The sequence below is a fragment of the Anas acuta genome, chromosome 5, assembly GCF_963932015.1.
Source record: "Anas acuta chromosome 5, bAnaAcu1.1, whole genome shotgun sequence".
In the NCBI taxonomy this organism is placed as follows: domain Eukaryota; kingdom Metazoa; phylum Chordata; class Aves; order Anseriformes; family Anatidae; genus Anas; species Anas acuta.
The window spans coordinates 37,205,166-37,227,889 of NC_088983.1; the positions used below are offsets into that span (position 1 = coordinate 37,205,166).

Consider the following 22,724-nt stretch of genomic DNA (forward strand, 5'->3'; position numbering starts at 1 on the left):
GAACAGCTCAAACTGAAATATCTTCCTTAAGAAACCAGAATACAGGTATGATTTCAGACCATAACTAGAAAGTTATTTGTACTGTATAACTTGCACAACAAATGTCCAGGTAGAACAGATTTATATTTTTTTTGTTGTTTTGTTTTGTTTTTCATGTGGTAGACAAATACTAAGAAAGCTTAATCCTGTTGAATTAATCAAATTGCCTAGGTGACTCTGGCTACCACAAGAGTTGCCACTACATAAACCCTTAAAATCCATTGCATTAGCCATAAGCTGCTGGGAAAGTCTTAGCACAATAAACCTGGATTAGCAAAGTATAGGGCATACCCTGAGACAAACAGGTAATCAGAGCATGCCCCAGCATGCACTGAGGAAATGTGTTCAGCACGACAGTAGAGAAGTCAGCCATTGCAAGAGATGGACGACTGTCTCCTGTACAGGGAAGGATTTCCTATCTGGCTATTTTAGGCAGACTGAAATCTCAACAACCCACTGAAAATGCTGGAATAAAACTAGTTTTTTCTATATTCTGAGGACTTATAGCTACAATAGACTGTGCATCTATCTCACCACCAAAACACTGAAATGGATTCCTCCCATTTATTTGGATACCACACAACAGTCAGGAAGTAGTTCCTCAGTTTTGTTCTCAGACATACACTTCTGGGACATGCATGCATGAAAATATGTTGGTAGAAACAGCACTATTGTCTTCTCTCTTCTTAGCAATTTTATTTACACCTTCTCGCTGTCTGTGTGTAGTTGACAACCTAGTGAGCATCACGGAAGGTACCATTTAAGGTAAATGTCCAGCAGGACCTCTAGCCAGAGCAATACCTCGATGACCTCACCCTCCTACCATCTGAAAGAAAAAAAAACAGGACCTCTCACCACTGCTGTGGGAAATAGTGTCATTTCCATTGAGCAGATGAAAAAAGCACATAGGTGAAAAGGCTAGATCTCACTAGAAGGAAGAAATTAGAAGTCTGTATTTAAAATTGCAATTCAGTTTCCACTCAGTTGCTGCCCAAACCTGGAGATATTTCTCAAGGCCTTTGCTAGGCCTTTCCCTCCTGTACCTAAGCCTTCTTTGCTGCTTTCTTTGCAAAGCCACTAGGTGGGTTTGCCACCCATTTGCTTCACAAGGGCCTAATTGCCTAAAATATCTCAATGTAAGGCGAGTAACCCAAGGTCAACACTTTATCCCTCCTCAGGGGATCGCCACCCCCAGCACTGCAGCCCAGCTGGGCCAGGGAGCACCTCACCAACCTGGCTCCTGTGTCTGTGAAATAAAGAATAATGAGTCAGAAAGCACAACCCTGCACCCTTGTGGTTTAGGAAGCATGCAGGAAGACTGCTGGGATTCAGGAAGGAATTTTTTAGGTATTTTGTGTTAAACAAAGGGTAAAACACAGAGCAGAGCCTCAGAGCAGGCCCCAGGCCCTGGGGCTCCTCTCCCAGCACCCTGACCACAAGGTCGGCCTTAGACTTGCTCCCCTGGGTTGCCTGCCCCGTGATGGCACAGCCGCTGTGAGGGGGCCTGCCTTCCACACCAGGCACCTCGCTCAGCGCTGTGGTCAGGGCTCTCTGTGGTGGACAGGAGCCTGGACCTCCACGCTGAGGAAGACACCAGGCCTGAGCCTCCAGAGCAATGGTGATATTAAACATAAGCTATTTTACAAAAAGTAGCTGTTGGTCTAAAAACATCTTTTGGTGGCTCAAGGAAAGAGTCCCAGTCAGTCCTTGACAGAAATGGATGTCGGCAGACAACCCCAGCCTGTGGATCCCAATGAAACAAGGCTCTGGTTTCCCAGCTGCAGGTGGGTGTGTATGTGCAGGGACATAAAGACCTACATCTCTCGCTACTGCTTCCAGGCAGCTCTTTGCTATGCACACAGGTATTTTCGGTCACCAGGTGCCCACCTGCTGCTGTGTCCTTTGCAGGGACCTGACTCAAGGTCTTGGAGCCCACCAGGGCTGCTGGCACCTCTGAGGTGGGAGCTGTGGTGAAGACAACTCAGTTGTGTCCCCAGCCAGAAGCCGTTTGCCTGCGGTCCTAGGGGAAGTCAGTGGTGAGCAGGGAACTGAACCCAGCTCTGTTACATTCCAGTCCAAGTGCCACAGTCATCCTCCAAGTATCTCAAAACATTTCCCAGACGATTCCCCCTAGTTCCCTAATTGCTATTGTTGCTTTTTGTATGAACCCTGTGGCTTTGGTTGTGCAGATTTGCCTAAAACCAATAACATCTTTTAAAAACTGCAGAATTAAGAAGGCATTCTATGACTTCTTTATTATTAGGTACATTCAAACACTGCCACCATCACTTTAATGAAGATTTTCTCTCCTGCTGCTTCTTAGTTGAATAGAGCAGATCTTTCATCTGTGGCACTGAACCACACCATCCTGCTTTCTGCCACCGAGAAAATAAAACACTTGCTTCAGGGAACCAAGAAAAAAATAGCAATAAGCAGATTATGTTTTTAAGCATGCTGATTCCAGCTGAGCGTTTGTTTTCATTTGTAGGTGTGCAGTCAGGACACTAACAGTTCCCAAGGGGCTTTCAAACAGGCTTCTGAGACCAATCTTCTTGTGCCACCAAAATAACTAGGAAACTGACATGCAGCTCTACTGTGAGAGTTGTTTTGCACATGATAACATCCAGAAACACTACCCACATGCTAGAAGCAACACTGCAGGTTCTTCAAATGATTAATTTCATGTCTTCTACTGCCTGTGCAGCGTGTCCACAACCAAGAAAGGCAAGGCAGGAGTCCAGCCCGGCCCAGGCGCTGCCAGAGCAGTCCGAGCTTCGTTCCAGACACACAGCCACATTCTTCCCTGCTGACATGATCCCAGAGACTGCAGTGATGCGGGATAAAACCAAAAAATGCTTTAATTGGGCTTCCGGCATGACTTATCTTCATTATTGCCAGTAACTCAAATCCTTATTACTCTCATACCGTTCCAAGACTGCCACCTAAGGAGCTTTTTCATGCTTCTGAGCTTCTTACACAGCAATCCAAGCACATAGACCCACAAAGGCTCTGATGCTACTCCTGTAATATTCCAGCTCTGCAAGCTGCACAGAATTGGAATAGAGTCACAGGGCTGCCATTTTGAGTGTTCTGGAAGGTCTTAATAAATAAAGAATTAAACCAGCCTTACAAGTGAATGTTGTGTTGAAGTTGTAAGACATACTTGCCCCAGCTACAGTCACCCATTTTTTAAATGACAGATAGTTTTGTTAAGCTATCACATTACAACTTTTTCTTACTAAAAGGGTTCACATCAATTGCCTTGCAGCAAATGTTAGCAGCGTGGTGGGCTGCATCAGACAGCATATGTGGAATATTGAGGGAGGTGATCCTTCCCATCTCCCCAGTCCTGGTGAGGCCACACCTGGGGTGCTGCATCCAGACTGGGGCTCCCCTGTACAAGGGAGACATGGGCAGACTGGAGAGAGGGGCCATGAAGATGATGAAGGGCGTGGAGCATCTCGCCGGCAAGGAAAGGCTGAGAGCTGGGATGGTCAGCCTGAGGAGAAGGCTCAGTGTGTGTGTATAAACACCTGATGAGAGGGGATGAAGGAGAAAATAAAAACACATGAAAATTCGTGTGAATACGAGAGAAGAGTTTGCTTTCAGGGCAGCCAAACATTGGCACAGGTTCTGGTGTCCCTTGGACGTGGGTCCCCTGGGCACCCTGCTCTGCATGACCCTGCCTGAGGTGGGCTCCAGGGGTTACTTTGTGTATTGTGGTGGCTGGATTTGCAGGTTATCCCCATCCTGCAGAGTACTAACAGAGGGCAGCACTTTAAGGATTGCCCAACACGGCCGGGCTGAGGCAGAGCCCCCTGCCCGGCCTTTGCCACGTCCCTGCCGGGCGGGCTGACCGCACCGCCGTGCCTACAACTCCCAGCGTGCCCCGCTGCCCCCCATGCGGCGCGGAGAGCCGGGGCGCGGCGGCGGGCCGGGCGCGGGGCAGGCTGGGAGTTGTAGTCGGGCGTTGGCGGTTGCGCAGCATCGGCCGGGGCCGCGCGGCGCTGTGGGTCTCTCCGGCAGCGAGGCAGCCATCGCCGCCCACAGCCCGCAGCCCGCAGCCCGGAGCCGCCTTCCCGCAGCGCGCAGCGCCCCGGACACGGTGAGCGGCGGCGGGGGAAGCTGGAGGGAACGGAGGCGGCGGCCGAGGGCGGCTCCCGGCGCGGCGGGGCCGTGAGGGGCCGGCCCGGCCCGGCTGGAGCCCCGCGGCCTGGCCCCGCCTGAGCCCGCTTTGTGCGGGGGCCGCCGGGGCCCTGCTCGGGCAGCGCCGGGATGCGCCCAGCAGGGGGGCCGCGGCCGGGCCCCGCCGCGCTGCCGTTATGTAAGGCTGGGGGGAGGCGGGGGAGCCCCGGGGAGGGGGGGGGCAAAAAGGGCCGGGCAGGGCCCGCGGGGGGGCTGCGGCCTTGTGGCAGCGGTATAGCTGTCACCTCGGGCCGGGGGGGAAGCGCGCTGGTCCCAAATGCCGCATCCCGAGCGCCTCGCCAGGGCCAGCCCGGCCTGTAGGAAGGGCGCTCGGTGTGCTCCGCAGCCGGGAGCCCTCGCACAAGGCCATGTTGGATTGCTGCTCCCCAGGGCTCGGATTCTTTGTGTTCTGTATGGCAGCGAGCTCACCGAGGGAGCCAAACAATTAACGTTTTTTAGTCACGAGAACATAAGATTTCCTAAATTACGTCAACTTGTAACTAAATAGCACACAAATAATCTTTTTTTTTAACTAAATACTCAGATCAGTAAGCCACTCTTAAAATAAAAAGGAAGTACGTTGTCACCTCTGGGGTTATGAATCTGGGGTGCTTATCCACCGAAAATGTGACACAGTCCACGTAAACAATGGGACTTCCGTAAAATATCCCAAATTATGTCTTCTGGATCAATCAATCGTTTTAAAAATCTGAATATCCAGAATAGCCTTTGTTTTTGCCCTTGTTGAAACCTCGTGACAACAAACTGTTTTTTCATAACAGTTTTCTCATTAAAAAACAGAATTTTATGATTAGGAATTTGATTAATATAGTTTGTCTCTTGGGTTCTAATATAACTGTTATTGGCATAGTCTCTTCAGGTGAAAGCAGGCATCTGAGATTGTTTTATGTTGTTATTCTAATGATTAACATTTTTAACTACTGTTAGCTTCATAAATTCATCTTAGAGCTTATAGAGTGGGGTTTCTTTTTGTGCTCTGTGGCACAAAAACCTTGTTAGTGTAGCAGCTAACAAAGCCATTATTTCAGAGAGCAGGAGGCTTTAAATTACATAACTGAAAAGAACAAAGCTGGGAGTTCTGTGTAGGTTCAGCTAAAAGTCAGTAAGGCAGCAATTTCTCACTTCTCTTGCTATAGACAAGAGTCAGGTTTTTAACACGTATATCTCTAGGACAATAAAAACAAATTCCAATTAACCAAGTTTTCTGAGATGTAAGAGTGATTTTAATCGACCTCTTTAAATTAGTTAATTTGATAAGCAATGATGTTTTCTTTCTTAGCATCAAACTCAAGATGAGTGGCTGCCGTGTCTTTGTTGGACACTTAAGCTCACGTGCTCGGGAACGGGATGTGGAAAAATTCTTCAAAGGGTACGGACGCATACGAGAAATACATCTAAAAAATGGATTTGGATTTGTGGTAAGTAGTACCTTATTTTGTCTTGCTTGGCATTACTAGTCATGGTAGTCTGAAGTCAAGGAAGAGCAAATGTTGGAGATAATAACAGTTCCAATGGGAAATGGAAAATATTAACATACATTTCAGATTGCTTTACAGATGTGATTAGTTTTCTTTCACTCATTAAGCTTTTTCCTTGTTTTCTGCAAGGTCTTGCTCAAAATCTTGTTAATATTCTAACTATGTTAAATGCATCCTGAACCTGATCGTTGTCTTCCCTGGCATTTAGATTTTAACTCTTCTTTCTGCGGAGAGAATAAATAGCCTGTTAACACACTATAATACTCAACCCAATCTTGACCTAGAGAAACATTTTTATAGTTTCTCTCTCACTCCTAGTCTGCTTGGTCGTATTTCTAAATAATATCCAGACATAAAGGCAAAGTAGTTGGCTAAGATAACAGGTGTAATAGGTGTTTGCTGTTGGGTTTAAGCAGCACAGTTTAAACGGTTGTACAGCTAAAGTTAGGCATATTCACCATCATCCTATGTTCATAAAGTATATGTTTTTCTCAGACTAGTAAACAAAGCACAGTTCATTGGATCTTAGTTTCCTACCACTGCTTTTTGACCTCTGTGTTCCTAAACTGTGACCCAAATCTTTGCAGCTTCCCAGGCTGCCTGAGGATCAGCCTGTTTCTTTGCTGTTATCTGCCAAGAACTGGCCATTCTGCAGCACCAAATTCCAACCAAAAAGGTTTATACTGCCCTCACACAGCAGTGGGCTTACATGCCATTTGTTCTGCCGTGATCAGTTGCTTGTGTGAAGCTGTGGGGAAAAGAAGGAAAAAAAATGCTTTTCCTGCTTAAGTTTCATATGAATATTACTTCTGAACTCTTACACGTGCCAGTTCCTGATTGCAGCGCAGCACGAGATACTTCTTGTTGGTTGCCACCAGTAGGTAAATACCTCCCTCTTGAAGTCTGGAGGTAAATGGTTGGTCTGCAGTTGAGCAGTTTATTTAGTCCATCCTTTCCAGTTGGTGCTACTTCTCAATTGCTTTTCCCTGAGCATTTCTCTTCTCTTCTTGGGCAGGGCTGTTGACTCATTCAGGAAAGCTTCTGTTGAGCTCCTGTATGTGAGTCAGCCAACCTTCCTTTCTTTCTTCCTCCTCCAGTTCCTAGGTGGTGGCATTTTCCTTTCAAAATTTACAAATAAACTTCAATAATTGTCCCATAACTCTGTCAAAAATGTTTAATTGCTCCCATTATGAAGTTTTTTTCTTCTTTCTGAATGAAATGTTGCCTAGGTAGCTTGTGCCCTTTGCCTTTTCTCCTGTCACTGTGCACCCACATGAGGAACATACTTCCATCATCTCTGTAACTGCATTTTAGGTTTTGGAGGACCCTGACTAGATCCCCTTTGAGCACTCTCTTCAGCAGGCTGAACAAATACGACTCTGACAACCTTTAATCATTTATTAAGTTCTCCAACCTTCTGATCAGCTTTGGTGACCCCCTGCTGGTCCTGCTCCAGGTTTTCAATGTATGTCTTGAGCCTGGAGAGACCAAAAGCAGACAGAGTGTTCCAGGTGTGGCCTAGCAAGTGCCAAGCAGGGTGGAATAATCAATGTCACTTGGCCTGCTGGGTGTATCCCTGCAGGAGCAGCCCAGGACATGGTTTGCTTTCATTGCTGCAAAGCCATACTGCTGACCTACACCTGGCATACTCTCCGTGAGGATTCCCATGTCCTTTTCAGCAGAGCTACCCTCCAGCCACTCAGACCCCAGCCTGTACTGCTTCTTGGGATTTTTCTGTCCCACATGCAGGACTTTACATTTATCTGTGTTGAAACTTGCAATTTTTGTTGAAGTAATCATTCAGCCTATCAGGCTCTCTCTGTGTGTTTTTTCTTCTACTGTATCTATTTCTCCTCCTACTTTGGTGTCATCCACAAAATTGGTGAGGGTGCATCCAATCCTGCCATCCAGGTCATTTGTAAAAACATTGAATAGCCCTTGAGGTATTCTACTTGTGGCTGGCTGTCAGTTCCCCTTTGTTTTCAGTTATTTGAAATCTGTATAAAACCTTTTAAAAACCCAAGTGATTCTGGTTTAACATTGTTGTAAAAGAAAAAAGCGTGTTTTAGTCTGCTTGATCCGAATCATTGCTTGATCTTTGAAACTAATGATTTTGACTTAAATTCTGTAGATTTCAATACAGAATTTTCTCAAACTTGAGAGCTAGTATGTGAAGCTAGATAGACTGGCAGCCATTCAGTGTCTTAGAAACCAGCTGGAATCAGTGGGAGTTGTAGGTGTTAACTACACACCTTCGTGTAGTTAATGATGGGTCTAAATAGGTTTTCCCCAGATAATTCCTGCATCATTGTGCAGGGTTGTGTGATGTTTGGTAGTGAAGCAGATTTCGGTGCGGGACGGGGCGGAAAGCATAAGCCAGTTTTGCTTCTGAAAAGCTGCTTACAGTTATAAAAACAATTTCTTCCACTTGAAGCTCTTTTTGTTCATTGCTCTCAAGCTACATTTCCATGTTTTTGTTTTCTACAGAATGCTGTTGGTGTAAGCGTTCCCTATCCAACTGCCTGTTCTCACTGCTTGCTTTCTTCTTTTTCTCCCCTTGCCTTCACTTGGTGTTACCACACTTGTTCAGCCACGTGATAAGCCTACCTGGGAAGCTGATCTATTTGAAAAATAACACTGTCTTTTTCACCCCACCTCCTGCAGCAAGTGTGCTGTTTTTCATCTGGATAGGTTTCTTGACCTAGTTTCCTGCAGAGCTGTACAAACAGCTTTGCCAAGAACCAGTGGGCTGGATAGTGGGCAGGATCGACTCAAGCTGACTAAAGCAGCATTGCTGCCAAAAGTGAAGCAGCAGATTCCATTGCAACAGTGTATGGAATTGCACATCACAGCTGATCCAGACCCACAGGTTGCCAGTGCTGAAGAGGGGCTTATCTTCCTTGCTTGTCTTACACAGGCACCTTTTTTTCCAGAGTAGTGAGCTGAATTTAGCTCAGAAAAAAAAAAAAATCAGAAGTTTTTTTTTTTTCTTCCTTGCTGTTTCTTTGCCAATTCAGTAAAAAATGAATTCTTAGGAGGGTTTTGGAAGTGTGCTACTCCCATGCTTTTGATTGCAGTTCAATAGATTGAGCTGTTACATAGAATTTCCCTGCATGTAGGGCTGTGTTTTAAACTGTATACCTTGCAGTGATCCTCCCACCCCTCCCCCAAATGGTATTTTAGATATTTATGTAATAATCCAAGTCATTTAATTTATTTTACGTAGCTCCCACAAATAGTTCTACTGAAATAGCTGAAGGAGGCAAAAGGAGTGTGCAGGGTGCAGGTAGAAGGAATGGTCCAGGCTTTTCAGTCATTAATGTGCCAGGAGTCCACTCTCTTGTTCAAAGTTCTGGCTGCTACTTGCTGCAGAAATAGAAAATTTGTGAAGAAAGTGTGTTTTCTAGCATTTGAATATCCTGTGAGGGAAAATAATTCTATATTCCTTTTTTTTTTTTTTTTTTTCTGTAGGAATTTGAAGACCACAGGGATGCTGATGATGCAATTTATGAACTAAATGGTAAAGAGTTGTGTGATGAAAGGTAAGCTTGATACATTTTCCCTTAAGGTCAGCAAGAGTGTCTTGCATCTAGATGTGGCACGTTAGCTTGTGCTGACGCCTGTTTGTTCTGGCTCTGTGACATGTTACACCTTCCGTAACTTTATCTGAAGAGATTTATTTGAATATGTTGACTTCAGAAAACAAGTTGATGATAACCTCTCATCATTTGGGGTGTTGCCCTTCAGTTTGCAATGAGATGGTCAGTAGTGATTGCATGTTACGGTCATTTTCATTTGCGTTGTGGAAATTGTTTTTAGGTTATTAGGTTGTTGTTACTCCTTTTGGTATCTTTTTCACTCTGTGATTAATTTCGGGCTCTGTTTTAATTAAATTTGCTAAACCAATTACAGACCCATGACAATTTTCTTGAAAGTCTTGAGGGAGATGAATGAGGCAGGAGAACACCATTGTTCTGCCTCTTTAAGAAATGCCAGTGACTGTATTATAAAATACTGCTTGTAAGGGCAAGATGCTTCTTGTTTGTGCACATGTGGTTCCAGTTGCGAAAGATTTCAGTCACTCTCAAATACTTACTTTTTTTGTTTGCTTGTTTTGTTGCATAAGGGTTACAATTGAGCATGCTCGAGCCCGAAGAGGAAGGGGCAGATTCCCGCAACGGTTCAGTTATTACCAGTCGACGAGTGGATCTAGGTAGGTGGTCTGGACTCTGTTCCCTCAAGCAGAGTAACTGAAGAACTGTACTATACTGTTGCTTTCTTCCTGTGCTTGGAGCTAGGGATCCAGCTCTGTTTTCCTTGTGGAGCTTCATGGCAGAGGTTTTACGTTCTCAAACCTTGGAGGTCCATTACTGTTATTTACCTCTTTTGGCTGAGGAAACTGTGGTCTTTAAAGCAGTTTAACTGGCTCGCAGAGATTCACAAACACCTTTTGAAATGCTTCCCCTCCTTGTTGTAGGCACTGCATTGGTCTCGCGTCCTACTGTTGTGTAAATGATGTGAAGGAGTAACGCTGCAGTCGGGTTGGCTGTTCTTAACGCTAAACCAAGGAGAATGCCAGAGCTTCTCTGCTGAGGTTTCTGTCATTAAACTGAGCTTACAAGCTAAGTAGAAGTGTTGTGGAATAATAGTTCTCCAAGGTATTTACTATCTAACCAAGCTTTCACATTTCCAGCTGTATGGTTATCAAAATGCTTACTTCATCACAGTGCACAAAAGGAACTGTATTTCAGAAGCAGGGCTAGGGGACGAGGTACTAGCACATGCAGAAGCATTTAAATACCATCTTTGCTGACCGAACAGGAGCCTTCTGAAGGAGAGCCTCTGTTCAACAAAATCTGAAAAGCAGGAGATAGCTCATGTGGAATACCTGTAGTGGACCTGCAGTATTTGTGGCCGTGTTTACTTCCAGTGAATTGAGCCAGTGGTGAATCTTGCACCACGTTGCAGTGAATTTTGTGAAGTTCTGCAGCTTTGCATATATTCCACCAGATAAGCACATTTACATCTCTGTACTTTATGTCTACCTATCTATGCTTGAAATAATTCACTCTGTAAAAACATTTATAGCTGTGGCCTACACAGGGTAGCAGTCGGAAGAAAGAGGAAGATTTAACTGACGTAAACCTCTGCATTTCTTTCAAAGACAGAATTGCAGCCAGTTACGAACCAGTGTCTGGAACATCTAATTTGCATATGCAAGTATGCTAATTAGATTATTTTTTCTTTAGCGGCAGTAACCTTGATGCGGTATAATTGATCCGAGGTCCAGGCTAAAAGTGGACTTTTAAAGTAGGAAGTGTGATTGGAGGTCGTGGGCGTCTGACGTTGTAGTCATGTTCATGACGTCAGACTGCCGATGCCAGACAGGAAGAGACTTCGGTTTGCAATAATGGAAAAATGAGACTCAGCCTGCCAGTTTTGGGACTCTGGGACCTCTGTTTAAATGCTCTGAAGATCTGGATGTTCTGAAAAAAATTGGGACACTTGGAGGTATGCACTGAAATGAAATTGCCTATGCTTCAGTGTACAAATCAATACGCACAATTTAGGGTTATGTTTTTGTGGGAGGAGAAGATAAGAATAATTTACTCTGAGGTCAGTGTTCTTAATTCTTGAGTCTTTTTGTAGTAATACAAAGTAGTGCCATTGTTAGAATCCTGCATTACTTATCAAAAGGCTGGCATATGTTTTTCCATAGTTCTCAGATCCCTTTGGATTCAAATGGCTAGCGTTAGGATCAGAAATAGCCTGCAAAGGCAGTATTTTTTCAGGATGTCTTACTGTTCTTTTCTGTATGAATATTTTTAAGCCACATTTTCATTTTCGAGATGGTTTTAACCTTTGGTTAAGGGGAGAAAAAATCCGCTTTCATTCAGGAACTGTGAACTGCCACGGTTATTTCAAGGTAACAGTTATCGAGATCTCTTTTTACTAAACCAGTAATATTTCTACGCACAAGAATATTGAATATAGGTCATGCATAAATATTGACAAGTGATTTGGCATTTAGAAGCATGAATCAAGGTGCCTTTAAATTGTGCCTCAAATTGCTTAGTTGAAGCTGAATTTATCTTACCAACTAAAAAATAAAAATAAAATATTGCATTTTAGATGAATAACCTCCAAACCCCTGTGTGTGAGCCAAGCCTGTTAAATGCTGAAATGAAACTAATTATTTTTAAAGTTTTTTTTTTATTCTATTAGGCACTTGTTTCAGTATTATCTAGAAAAATGGCAGCTGTATTGACTGCATTGGCATAATGTTCATCATCAAAATCCTCTTTATTCCCCTTATTACAGTTGTTCTCTTGTAGCGGACTCTTAGGTATGTTTTTTACTAGGGAGAATCAAATCTGCAGTCCAGAAATAAGGAAAGTACTTGACTCAAATCTTGCAGCAAACTACAGAAAACATTAAATTTCTTATGTTCTAAATTCCTTACACTGGAGACTTTTTTTCCCCTCTGAACTCTTCTAGCCGGTATGGACCTCCTGTTCGTACTGAACACAGGATCATAGTTGAAAACCTTTCGTCCCGTATCAGCTGGCAGGTGAGTTACCATTTTTTCTTTTATTTTTTTTTTAACACTTTATTTTTCTGCCCTGTTGGTAAACTGCTCTCAACCTAATTTTGTATTAAAGCCATCATAAATATTTAATGCAAATAAAAATAGGCAAAAAAGTCAGTGATTGCAAACAATTAGCGTTCAAACAGTTAAAGAAGTCTTTGGTTTCACAGCTGTGCAAATAGTTCTGTAAATAGATTTTGTAGTTGGGAACTGATTCTTGCTTACTTGCGTTTACCGACTGATAAAACTTGAAACAACTCTAGATTGTTTCTGAATTCTTTTTGTAGTACAATAATCATGCACTTGGTTTGATTGAAATTTATGGTCTTTTCTTGTGCTTTACAAAGTACTTTTGTGATGTGATGCATGATTGAGAAGTCGTAAGGCATCGTTAATAAAGGAAGTCTTAAGAAAGCTGCTGTGTAAAGCGTGCTTACTGTAGATACTAAACAAGAACCCTGTCATCTTCTAATGATGAAATAAACCATCTTCTGTAGATTTCTTACCACTTTTCTATCTTTTTTTCCTGCCTCGTGCTAATGTTTTCCAGATTTTCTAGCTGGCTTTTAAACAGAATAAACACATAATCAGTTTCTTCACTTGTTCTATGTCGTATACAGTCTGTATAGAACATTTAGTTTTTTTGAATATTCAAAGACTTGCTCTTGCAGCAAAGTCCACTTGAGGCTGTTTTGCTTGCCTGGAGCTCCACTGATGTGTCTCGTAAGAGCTTGAGTGCAGATAAATAGCAGAACTAGGATTGTTCATCTTCTGTGTGATGGGTTTAAAAAGTTTCTAGTTGTATGATTGTGCTAATTACCGAAAAATTAGAAAAACAAATTCTGAGTCGATGTAGAGTTAGTGGATTTCATCTAAATCACTTCTGGGTATGCTATGCAGTTATGTATTAGAAGAGATCATTTAAAAAATAAAAAATAATAATAATTTAAAAAAGGTATTTGGAAACGACAATAGGGACCAGAGAAGTAAGCTAGAATAGTGTTAAACAGAGTGAATCTTTTAATGCTGTTCAGTGTTAAATTCATAACTGCGGGGGGGGGGGGGGGACATTTCTGAAACTTTCTTTTACTTGTGAATATTTATAATGGCTTTACGTGTCTTACTGATTTAGACTGAAGCCCACCCAATATAGATTTCATGGCTATAAATCTTTAGGATTCTAATTACGTGTTTTAATGACTCTTTTATATGTATAATAAGTTACTATAAGAGACTTTACTTCTTGATACCTGTCTAAAGAGACAATCACTTGAAGCTAAAATCCATATGCAAGCCTCATTTAGTTTTGAAGCTGACCTGCTTTGATACTGATACTGTTTTAACTTCTTTTAACTATGCTACTTGCACAACTGATTCAAATAGCTAATACATTAACAATAGTGGCATTATTACTCCTTTGTAATCCTCAAGCTTCTAGCAGCCACAACTGATATGGAACCTTGCTTTAAAACTTGTGTGCATTTTTTCATCTTTGGTGTGTGCAGATCCCCATGCTTTGAGACCTTCTGTCTCCTTTAAGAGTTACTGTGTTGAGATATTAAAAAGATAAATGAGTAAAATTATAATATTTCTTTTCAGATTAGCTTCTTTGAACCATTGACGATATCGTTAATAGACAATTACCTAATTATCTATTAGGTAATTAGGTACATACGAAAGTAGTAGACAATTTTGTCAGAATTCTCTTTATTTTAGTAAAAGCATTTCTGCATGTTCAGAGCTCTCCAGCCACTTACTAGTTCTTCAGTGTCTGTCAGTTTCCAAACAGTTGGGAAAACTGGCTCTGTGTTACTTGAAGATCTAATTTTTAATACATGCTTTTCCTATTTACAGTTGTCCTACACCTTGTTGTCTTTTGATGCCAAGGACAACAGAGTATTCTTGTGCTGTTTAAGGTGAACCAGAACAGTAAAGTTAAAATTTGACTTGGGGACTTGGGTTTAACAAACAGAAAACCAAACTAGATAACTTTAAAACATTCCCCAAATTCTACTTATCTTGCACACTTAGTCTCTTGAATAATAATGTTGGCATCTTAATTATGTTGACAGTACTATTTTGAATTATATTTCATGATAACCTTTAGGAGTCAATGTACTGTCTGGCAAGGGGGGCTCAGTTTTAAAGACTAACATTTTTTAAATTAGAAAATGATGTAGTTTAATATTTTTAACTTTCTCTTGATTTACTAGTCCTGGTCTGGTTAGATTTTCATTGACTTAAGCAGGGCCAAAATTTTGTTCTTAACCTCTAAATTGGGCTAAATATACTGAAGTTGAAATGTTACTTTTAACGGTGGTGCAGGGCCCATTTTTCACTTGCTATTACAATTACGTTTCTTTGCACATATGAAACAAAGGGAATAATCTACTAGTCTGCATGTGCCAGTTTTTTAAATTAAACTACTGAATTCTAATTAAGAAATTAGGTAAAACTAAGCCTTCTTATATCCTGTGGCAAATGTTCTGAAGTTTTTCTTGGCTTTTTGTTTTGTAGTCTTTTCTTCCTTAAGCATATTTCTAACCAAGTGCATTTTGAACCTCTTCTAACAACCTTGATTTGGTTAACCCTCATTTTTCTTGTGTGGAAGAGAAAGAACCAAAGATTTGGGGGTTTCTAGTGGCTGAAATTCTAGGGCTTGGCCTGTTCTGAATTTTCCTTTTGGTTCCTGTGACACTCCTGTTTTTTGGCAATCTAGATCTTGGTTTGTCTGGGTTTGATCTCGATTGGCTAGCGCAGATCATCCTCGGGTTCTTTAGCCACTTCTGGAGACTATCCAGTGCTTTCAGGGCCTCTGGTACCTCGGTGAAGCACATTGCTATGAGCCATCACTGCCTTTCTCATGTAAGAGAGTTCCTCTTGGCCAGCTAGGTATTGGACAAGCAACTCTTTGCTTAAGGTACCTTCTTATATCATCTGCCACTTGTGGTGTGCTGCGGTAAGTAGTCTGGGACTAAAATACCAGCTACAGTTTGGTAAAAAGTAGTGGTTTAACTTATGCAAATATTCTGTTGTTTAGTGACCTTTCACATTGTTTTTTTTTGTACTTTATGCTACTGTGGAGCAAGTAATTACATAGTGCGTGTGTGTTTAGCCTCTATTAAGTTAAATGCAAGGATGTCTATTGACATGACTCTATAGTGTGACAGAATAATCAGTTAAAATCTAAGAAAAAATGCTCTTACAAGACTATTTATTATATGCTAATTAAACCTATTTGCCTTTAATTTTGTTGTGAAGCTGGGAGGAGAACGTATAGCATGAATTTGTCAAAGTATACCGGATTGTCAGTTACCTGGGACATTAATCCTCATAGTATTAAAATTTGCATTTAATACTATGTTGCTTTTCATCTGGTGTAGTTCTGGTATCAATGCATATGTTGGTATTTTAAGTTTTGTACTGTTTCCATAACAGCTATTTTGTGATACAGGATCATTTGCAGAGCAGTATTTTATTCAGTGTCTTCGTCAGTGAGGGGTTCTTTCTATACATAGCTGCTATTACGTAGACTGAGATTAAGAAACTGATTTTTCTAAATTGTGGGTATATATAGAGGGGGGGAAAAAAGCATTATGCAGTTTTAGTGGAGAGAATTCTAGGGGGATGTTGCCTACTGCTAGCTGACTTTTTTTGTGTTCTGTTTAAGGCTAAAATGTTAACTTTTACTGCAGGACTTGAAAGATGTCATGAGAAAGGCAGGGGAGGTCACCTATGTGGATGCACACAGAAACAACAGGAATGAAGGGTAAGTTCATGTTTGTGTATAAATCTGTGTGATAATGAAAACCATTAAGGATTATTATTCCTGTAATATAAAAATAAATGAAACATAGCTATATGGTCTGGCTTAGCTTGGCTGAAATTTCTCCGATTAAAAATAATAAATAAACCTGTCAGTAAGTAGGAGTTCAGAAGGGGTATTGAACTCGTCTGTCCTCCACAATGAAAACAACTTCAAAACAGAAGAAGGGAGAAAAGTCAACAGTTGTTTTTTTACAGTTTTAAACTTAAGAGTTATTTATGTATAGCCATTTATCATCTAATTCTGATTTCTGAGGCCAAAATATCACCTGTCTGTAGCTACCTTGCACTGGTTCAGCAGGCAAAGTCACTGGAAATGAACGTAACCAAGGAAAAGAGATGGAAAACCAAAGAGGGGATTATTTATTCACTGTTAACATTTCCCCAGTTGGTGCAGGTTTGTGTAGCTTCCTGGATTTTTATCACCTCATTGCAGATGGGAGTTTCAGTAATGTTTAAGAAGATGTGAGAGGTTTATGTATGGCTAGGCCTGTTGGGGTCATATTTTCCTGTCATCAAGTTAAAAATTAGCTTTGAGATGATAAAACATCAAGCTGTGAATCAACAGATTTTAAGAGGTTTGAACTTGTTCTCGTTGCTTTCTCAGTTTCTCTGATTTTTTTTTTTTTTGTCTTTTCTGGTGTATAGGGTTGTAGAATTTGCATCTTACAGTGATATGAAGAGTGCGCTGGAAAAATTGGATGGCACTGAGCTGAATGGACGCAGAATTAAACTGATTGAAGACCACAGAAGGCATAGGTACGTCAGCTGACTTCATAAAATTCTGCTGAGGGTTTGGACTTGGGTAGTATTAATCCCAAAATTGTATTATCTAATTCTTTGGTCCCAAGCTAAATATCACAGCAAAGAAGCACTTTCTAGCAGTATAAACAGGTTAGGTAAGATCTGACTTGCTAAAAATAGACTGAATAGAATGCGTTAGGATAAGAGTAAGGAGAAATCTTTAAAATAAAACGTAATTTATATTTAAAAGGATTATAAGCTATGATATTTTGATATTAAATTCCTTTTACTTTATTGGGACCTGTGAAATGCCTCTCAGATTATTGTGAAAGCCAACATTTTCACTAGAATAAAAGAAAAGATTAGCTTCCTTGTGTTATTCCCAAAGCAGTTCTGCCACTTAGTCATAAAAGCAGGTTAGCTGCAGCTCTCTCATTAAGTCTCTTAAAAATAAATCTATTTCTTTCCATGAAAAAAGGTTGTATAACTAGAGATTGTGTTAAACTCTTGAGCCTTGAAATGTAGTGGTGGTATGTGCCAGAGACATTTTTAGCATCTTGAAAAAACCCTAACTAATTTGCATGGGCGTTTCTAGAGAGACTGAAGACTACAGGTATGAATTTTCATTTTTGTGCTTTTCTTGATAAATGGCTAAAAATTGTTTGCTCTGAGAGACTGGGAGAGAGGAGAAGGAGGAGGCAGAAAAGGGGAAAGGCCTTTTCCTTTTCCTTTTCTTAGGTCGGTCTTATTTTGTCAATCTAGCAGAGAATGTTAAGGCTAGCAGTTCCTGGTATCCTTGGCCTAAGATATTATTTGATAGAACTAACAGAGCAGCTCTCTGAAATAACTGAATGCTGTGTTTGGTGCATTCAGATGGTCAGCTGGAAGCGCTGTGTACACAAAGTGGTTACATGAAGTATGAAATGGGACTACAGCTTTTAATTGTGTTTCTTTAGAAGCAGATCTCGATCAAGGAGTTACTCAAGATCTCGCAGCAAATCCAAGTCTACAGGATCTTCCAGATCATACAGCCGGTCCAGGTCTAGGTCAAGATCAAGGTCCAGATCCAGGTCTAGGTCCAGGTCTCGCTCGCGATCCCGGTCCCGATCCCGGTCTCGCTCTCGCAGCCGTACACCTAAAAAGAGCTATTCCCAGAAGAGCCACCGCTCCAGCTTGCTAGCTTCTTCCCCATCTCCCTCTTCTTCTAAAAGAAAATCTCGTTCTAGGTCGAGCTCTGCTCATAGCCGTAGTTAACCTGCTCTTAGAGATGTATTAATACGTTTAATTTGATTCAAGTTTCTTGAAGACTTGAGATGTAATACACATGAGAACTGGGAGGGGATGAGTTAACATGATGAAAGGGTAACCTCCTTTTACATTGCCAAAGTGCCTGTCATCAAATAGGCCATCTCTGTGAGGAGGGGCTGTCAGCTTTCTCCTTTCAGTGAAGTCTGGAGTGGGAAGTCTTTTTTTTGTTATTTTTTTTCCTGCTATTAGTAAACATTTCTATCATAGATATAATATGTACACATAATGCTGAGGTAATGGGATGAGACAATACGCTGCTTTCTCCCTCTCCTGCCCCCAAATTCCCCTCCACCTTCAAGGCCTTTGACTTCCAAAATACTACGTTATCTTTTGTCCTTGGTATTAAGTCCGAGAACGAGAAGTATAGATTTTATTCCTTAAAGTTCTGTGGCTACTTTTCTGTGTGAGTATGAATGGACCAGCTGAATTTAGTTTAGAGTTCACTTTTTTCCCCCATTGCTTGGCTTAACAGGCTGTTTAAGTTCCAGCTTTAAATGACCTTGATAATAAGCTTAATTTGCAACAGACTTTCAGGAATACATGTTGGCCAGTTGAATATTGTTTATTTGGTTAGTGAAAGAATACAATGTTAACCAGTAAGGAATGCTGGATTTTCCTGTTAAAATGAGTCATACCATTCAGATGTCAGGATTATTGGGAATCCATTATACTAATTTTCCAGTAATTCACTAGTATGTGTTATTGTATGTAGAGGCCTTATTTGACAGGTGACTCCATAAAACTGCACAGAAATGTCAATATGCATGTCCATGTTTTTAATGTTTATAAAAGTGGCATAGCTTTCATACCCAGATGTATGATACTGAATATTGTGTGTATGACTAGAAATAGTCTTGACGGAAAGGAAGGTTATTTTAGTAAAGGACAGCAGCAAAAATTCCCAGGAAAAGTGTAGTCAGTTGTAACAAAAAGTTAATCATGTTAAAGGGTAAAGAGGATAATTTCTTTAAATCTCCTGGATGCACAGTTGTTTTGATTAATAGAAATTTCCACTGCAAATACTGTTTGTTCTTATAATTTGGAATAAGATTTTTTTAACTTCTGGATTGTTAAAGAAGGGAAACATTTTTGGAAAAATACATGTAAATTAAACTCAGTCTTACATGTGTTTAAATGTACCAATCCTAATAAAAATAAAACCTTTTTCTGGCTTACCCTGCAGTGTTGTGTACTAATGTTACGTGGTATTGTTCACTTTGTACAGTCTTGCAAATACGATCGCAAGGAAACTTGCTGGAAGGTGTACCCTTGTGAAAGCAAGCAAAATGTAAACTAGAAACCAGTTGTGATGTAAGTAATCAGATCCTGTCCAAAAGGACGACTGGATAGGATTCTCCTGTCGTGGCCATTGGTGTTTCAGAGCCCTGATCACAAATAATAGTCTCTCTGCTGTCCTTGCAGAACTATTTGTGTTATTGACCTTCTTGTCCCCAGTTTGACCGAAGAACCAACAGCCAAATGTCCATACAGGAATTTTTGTGTAAGTAAAACCACTTGGAACATTTGAAATACGGTTCCAGGAAATCTTATATTGCCTACACTCTTTCCGTTAATGTAAAGCGCCAAGACAGGCACCATTACTAGAGGAAGTTTCTGCTAATCACGTTTACATACTTGGCTTGATGTTACCTGAATTTTTACTTCAGCAAAATGGAAGGAACAAATAGAAATCACTTGCAAAGGAATCTTGCTAGACGTGACTACATTAGGAAGGCTGGGATTTGCACAATTTTCTAAGTGTCAGTGTTGCTCGCTTTGGTAAATTTGTGATGTTACCAAAAACCTTCCAAAATGTCCACTTCTTTGGAGAATCTTTGAGATTCGCAAGTGCAGTACTGGAGACCTTGAGTGCTCCTGGCTACAACATGCTTACCTTGCAAATAGCATAAATACAGAGCTTGTGAATGTTACTATTCACTTTTGATTCTTTATTGTACAGTTTCATTCCCCTTGCATAATTTTCTCTTGTTTTACTCAGATTTGGCAAAAACAGGTGAGTAAAGAAAGGTAGGTAGTTGTGGAAATGCAAGCTACATTTTTTAGTTGTGTTTAAAGTTTAGACATTACTTGACATGTAAAATGAGCTACAATTTTGTACACTTAATAACCTTGATGAAGGATGACTCATTGTGCCATTGTAAATTGGTCATATGTGACCTCAGCTTGGAGAAGCAAACCCAATCTAGAATTTTTAGTTTTAGGGCATCTGAATTGGTGGAAAAAATTTAAAAAAAAACAAAACAAAAAAGTTCTCCAGCCTGAATAAGATAGCCTGAGGCCAACTAGTGTAGAAAAGTCCTGAGAGGAAAGATGAGGGACTAGAGTAGAAAGAAGCAGTGAAGTAAAACAGGACAGAGGGACTTTGGGTTTTAAGAGGTGGCAGCTTCAGTGTCAAAGGCTGTATAGATAAACCTTAGAAGGAAACGAGACCTTTGTTACTGAAGATAGTAGTTCAAATGTAGAAGTTTCCCTATGCATGTGATCTTAAGATAGACAGATTTGGGAACCTGTGTACTTCTTGGCTTTGCTTAAAAGTCTTTGGTATTCTGCAGAAGAGCAAAAGGTCTAAAGAAACACTACCTGTGTTTCTGTTAGTAGTGTCTGATTCAGGTAGGCATCTTGATTAGAAGAAATAAACTTGGCAGACTCATTAGGGAACACAGTATAGTATTTATTACATTCATAGTAATTATTTACCTGTACCAGGTGCCTTAGTTCCAACACTACAGGGCACAGGAACGAAAGCCCAGCTTTAAAATAACCATAAATAAACTCTAATGTTCTGAAGTCACAGCTTTTACAGGCAGTATGTTCTAACATCTGACACTTTATATGAGAACAAGTAAACCTGTCATTACTCCTGCCTTTATCCTGCTAGCCTGGGTCTCGAAGAGCAGTTTTTTAAAATGTTTGTAACGATTCCACCACAGAGTGGATACTTCAGGTCTCCTGAAGTATTGCTTTTACCAGTTCTCTCTGAATCTGACACATGGAGGGAGGAAGTGGAATTGTGTCCTGGGGTGTAACTCCCCTGTGATCCTTCTGTTTCCTTCACAAGCACAAGTATCCTACTATCCCCAAAAATAAGTGATTTTTTTCTTATGATGTGTATTGCATTTCTTTATTATTAGTTACATTTTTGTCAATTTAATGCATGGCTCTTCAACCAAGAGTATCCAAGTAGTTGTGAAGATAAATAAACTTTGATATAATTGGCCACGTCACATCACTGCTTGACAGGTGAGAAAAGCAAAGCAAGTGGTTAAGGGTGTTCACCTGTAGTTGAAAAGTGAGGGAGTTCAGGAACAGATAGGAGTGTGCCTGAAATGAAGGCCAGGATTCCTCATTGAATAGATTCATCCCTGACTCGTGCCATCTAGTGGCTGTACTTGCTCCCACTGCTTGTGGAGTCATGAAACAGGCTCAGAAGGTTTTGTTTCCTCACAGAAGAGAAAAATGTATTTTAAGTCATACTGGCACCCTGGAAGCAGGGTGGCTCTGATGGTGTGTTCCATCAGGCCCTATCCGGGAATCTGGAGAGCTGAATGCTCTTGCAGGACAAAACAAAACAAAAAATGCCTTGGAAAATGCAACCCTTGTGCCCCGTAGGAGCTGTAGCAGCCTGAACGTTGTACAGCTCCTAAATGGCTTTGGTTTTCTCACAAGGGTTTTGGAAACGTGTGATTTCCAATTTTCCTCCATTCCCCCTATGTAGCAATTGTTGGCTGGAAGGCTAAATGCTGTGCGTACAGTACCTGGGGGTGTTTCCTCTTTTACCAGCCCTGCCATCAGTTACCCCTCCACCCCCTCCCTACAAACCTGCAAGAGAGTTGTTAGCCATTCACCCTGGGGCTGATTTGCTAGGACAATGCTGCTGATGAGCGAGCAGTTACGCCTAGCAGAGCCCTGGGGCTGGGGGGCACACAAGCAGGGTGCTCTGTGCACATCAGCTGCATAGGATGCAGCAGGAACACTGACTCCACTTAAAGCGGCCATTCCAGGCACCAAAAGAAAAGTGTAAGGCGTAACAGGCTGGGGGCCTGTGTAAGAAACAAGGCCGCATTATGTGCTGTAGTGAAACACTAGGTAATGGCAACCCTGTAGGCCTGGGTAGTCTCGAGATGTTCAAAGGACAATCGCTACTATTGATTTGCTGGGCCTAGACTATGAGGGAGTGACAAGGGAGAGGTGGGAGTGTAAGGTAAAACCCGCTCTTCAAGATGAATGAAGGGCTTAAAATAAAAGACAAAGAGTTTCACAGGAACTGAACGATACTCTTTTGTGTTACAGTGGCTGCTTCCCATAACCAGGGTCTCCTCTCCTCATTCCTTGCTTTCCCACCCTAGAAAACCCATGTTCTGTGCAGGTGTTCAGCAGTGACAGGTTGAGCTGGAAAGATCCAGATCAACATGCTTGGAGTAGATGCTTCAGTCCAGGCCAGGAATTGCTCCCTTTTCCAGTCCTGGCACTTGTATAGTCTAAAATCCACATCTGCTCGTTATATGACCTTCCCT

At 41.4% G+C, this 22,724-nt stretch overlaps 1 protein-coding gene across 2 annotated transcripts; it reads left to right on the forward strand.

The window, feature by feature from the left end:
- The first annotated feature begins 3,984 nt into the window (after positions 1 to 3,984).
- LOC137857536 (serine/arginine-rich splicing factor 5-like) lies at positions 3,985 to 19,364 on the forward strand. Of its 2 annotated transcripts, none has more exons than XM_068684183.1 (8): positions 3,985 to 4,144; positions 5,525 to 5,663; positions 9,195 to 9,265; positions 9,850 to 9,936; positions 12,222 to 12,294; positions 16,008 to 16,081; positions 16,786 to 16,896; positions 17,838 to 19,364. In XM_068684183.1, exons 2-8 carry the CDS (start codon positions 5,538 to 5,540, stop codon positions 18,133 to 18,135), a joined length of 840 nt encoding a protein of 279 aa, XP_068540284.1. In that variant the 5' UTR covers positions 3,985 to 4,144; positions 5,525 to 5,537; the 3' UTR covers positions 18,136 to 19,364. The 2 variants fall into 2 exon arrangements, with proteins under 2 accessions (XP_068540284.1, XP_068540285.1); XM_068684184.1 differs by lacking the exon at positions 3,985 to 4,144 and adding an exon at positions 4,213 to 4,363.
- The last annotated feature ends 3,360 nt before the right edge of the window (positions 19,365 to 22,724 follow it).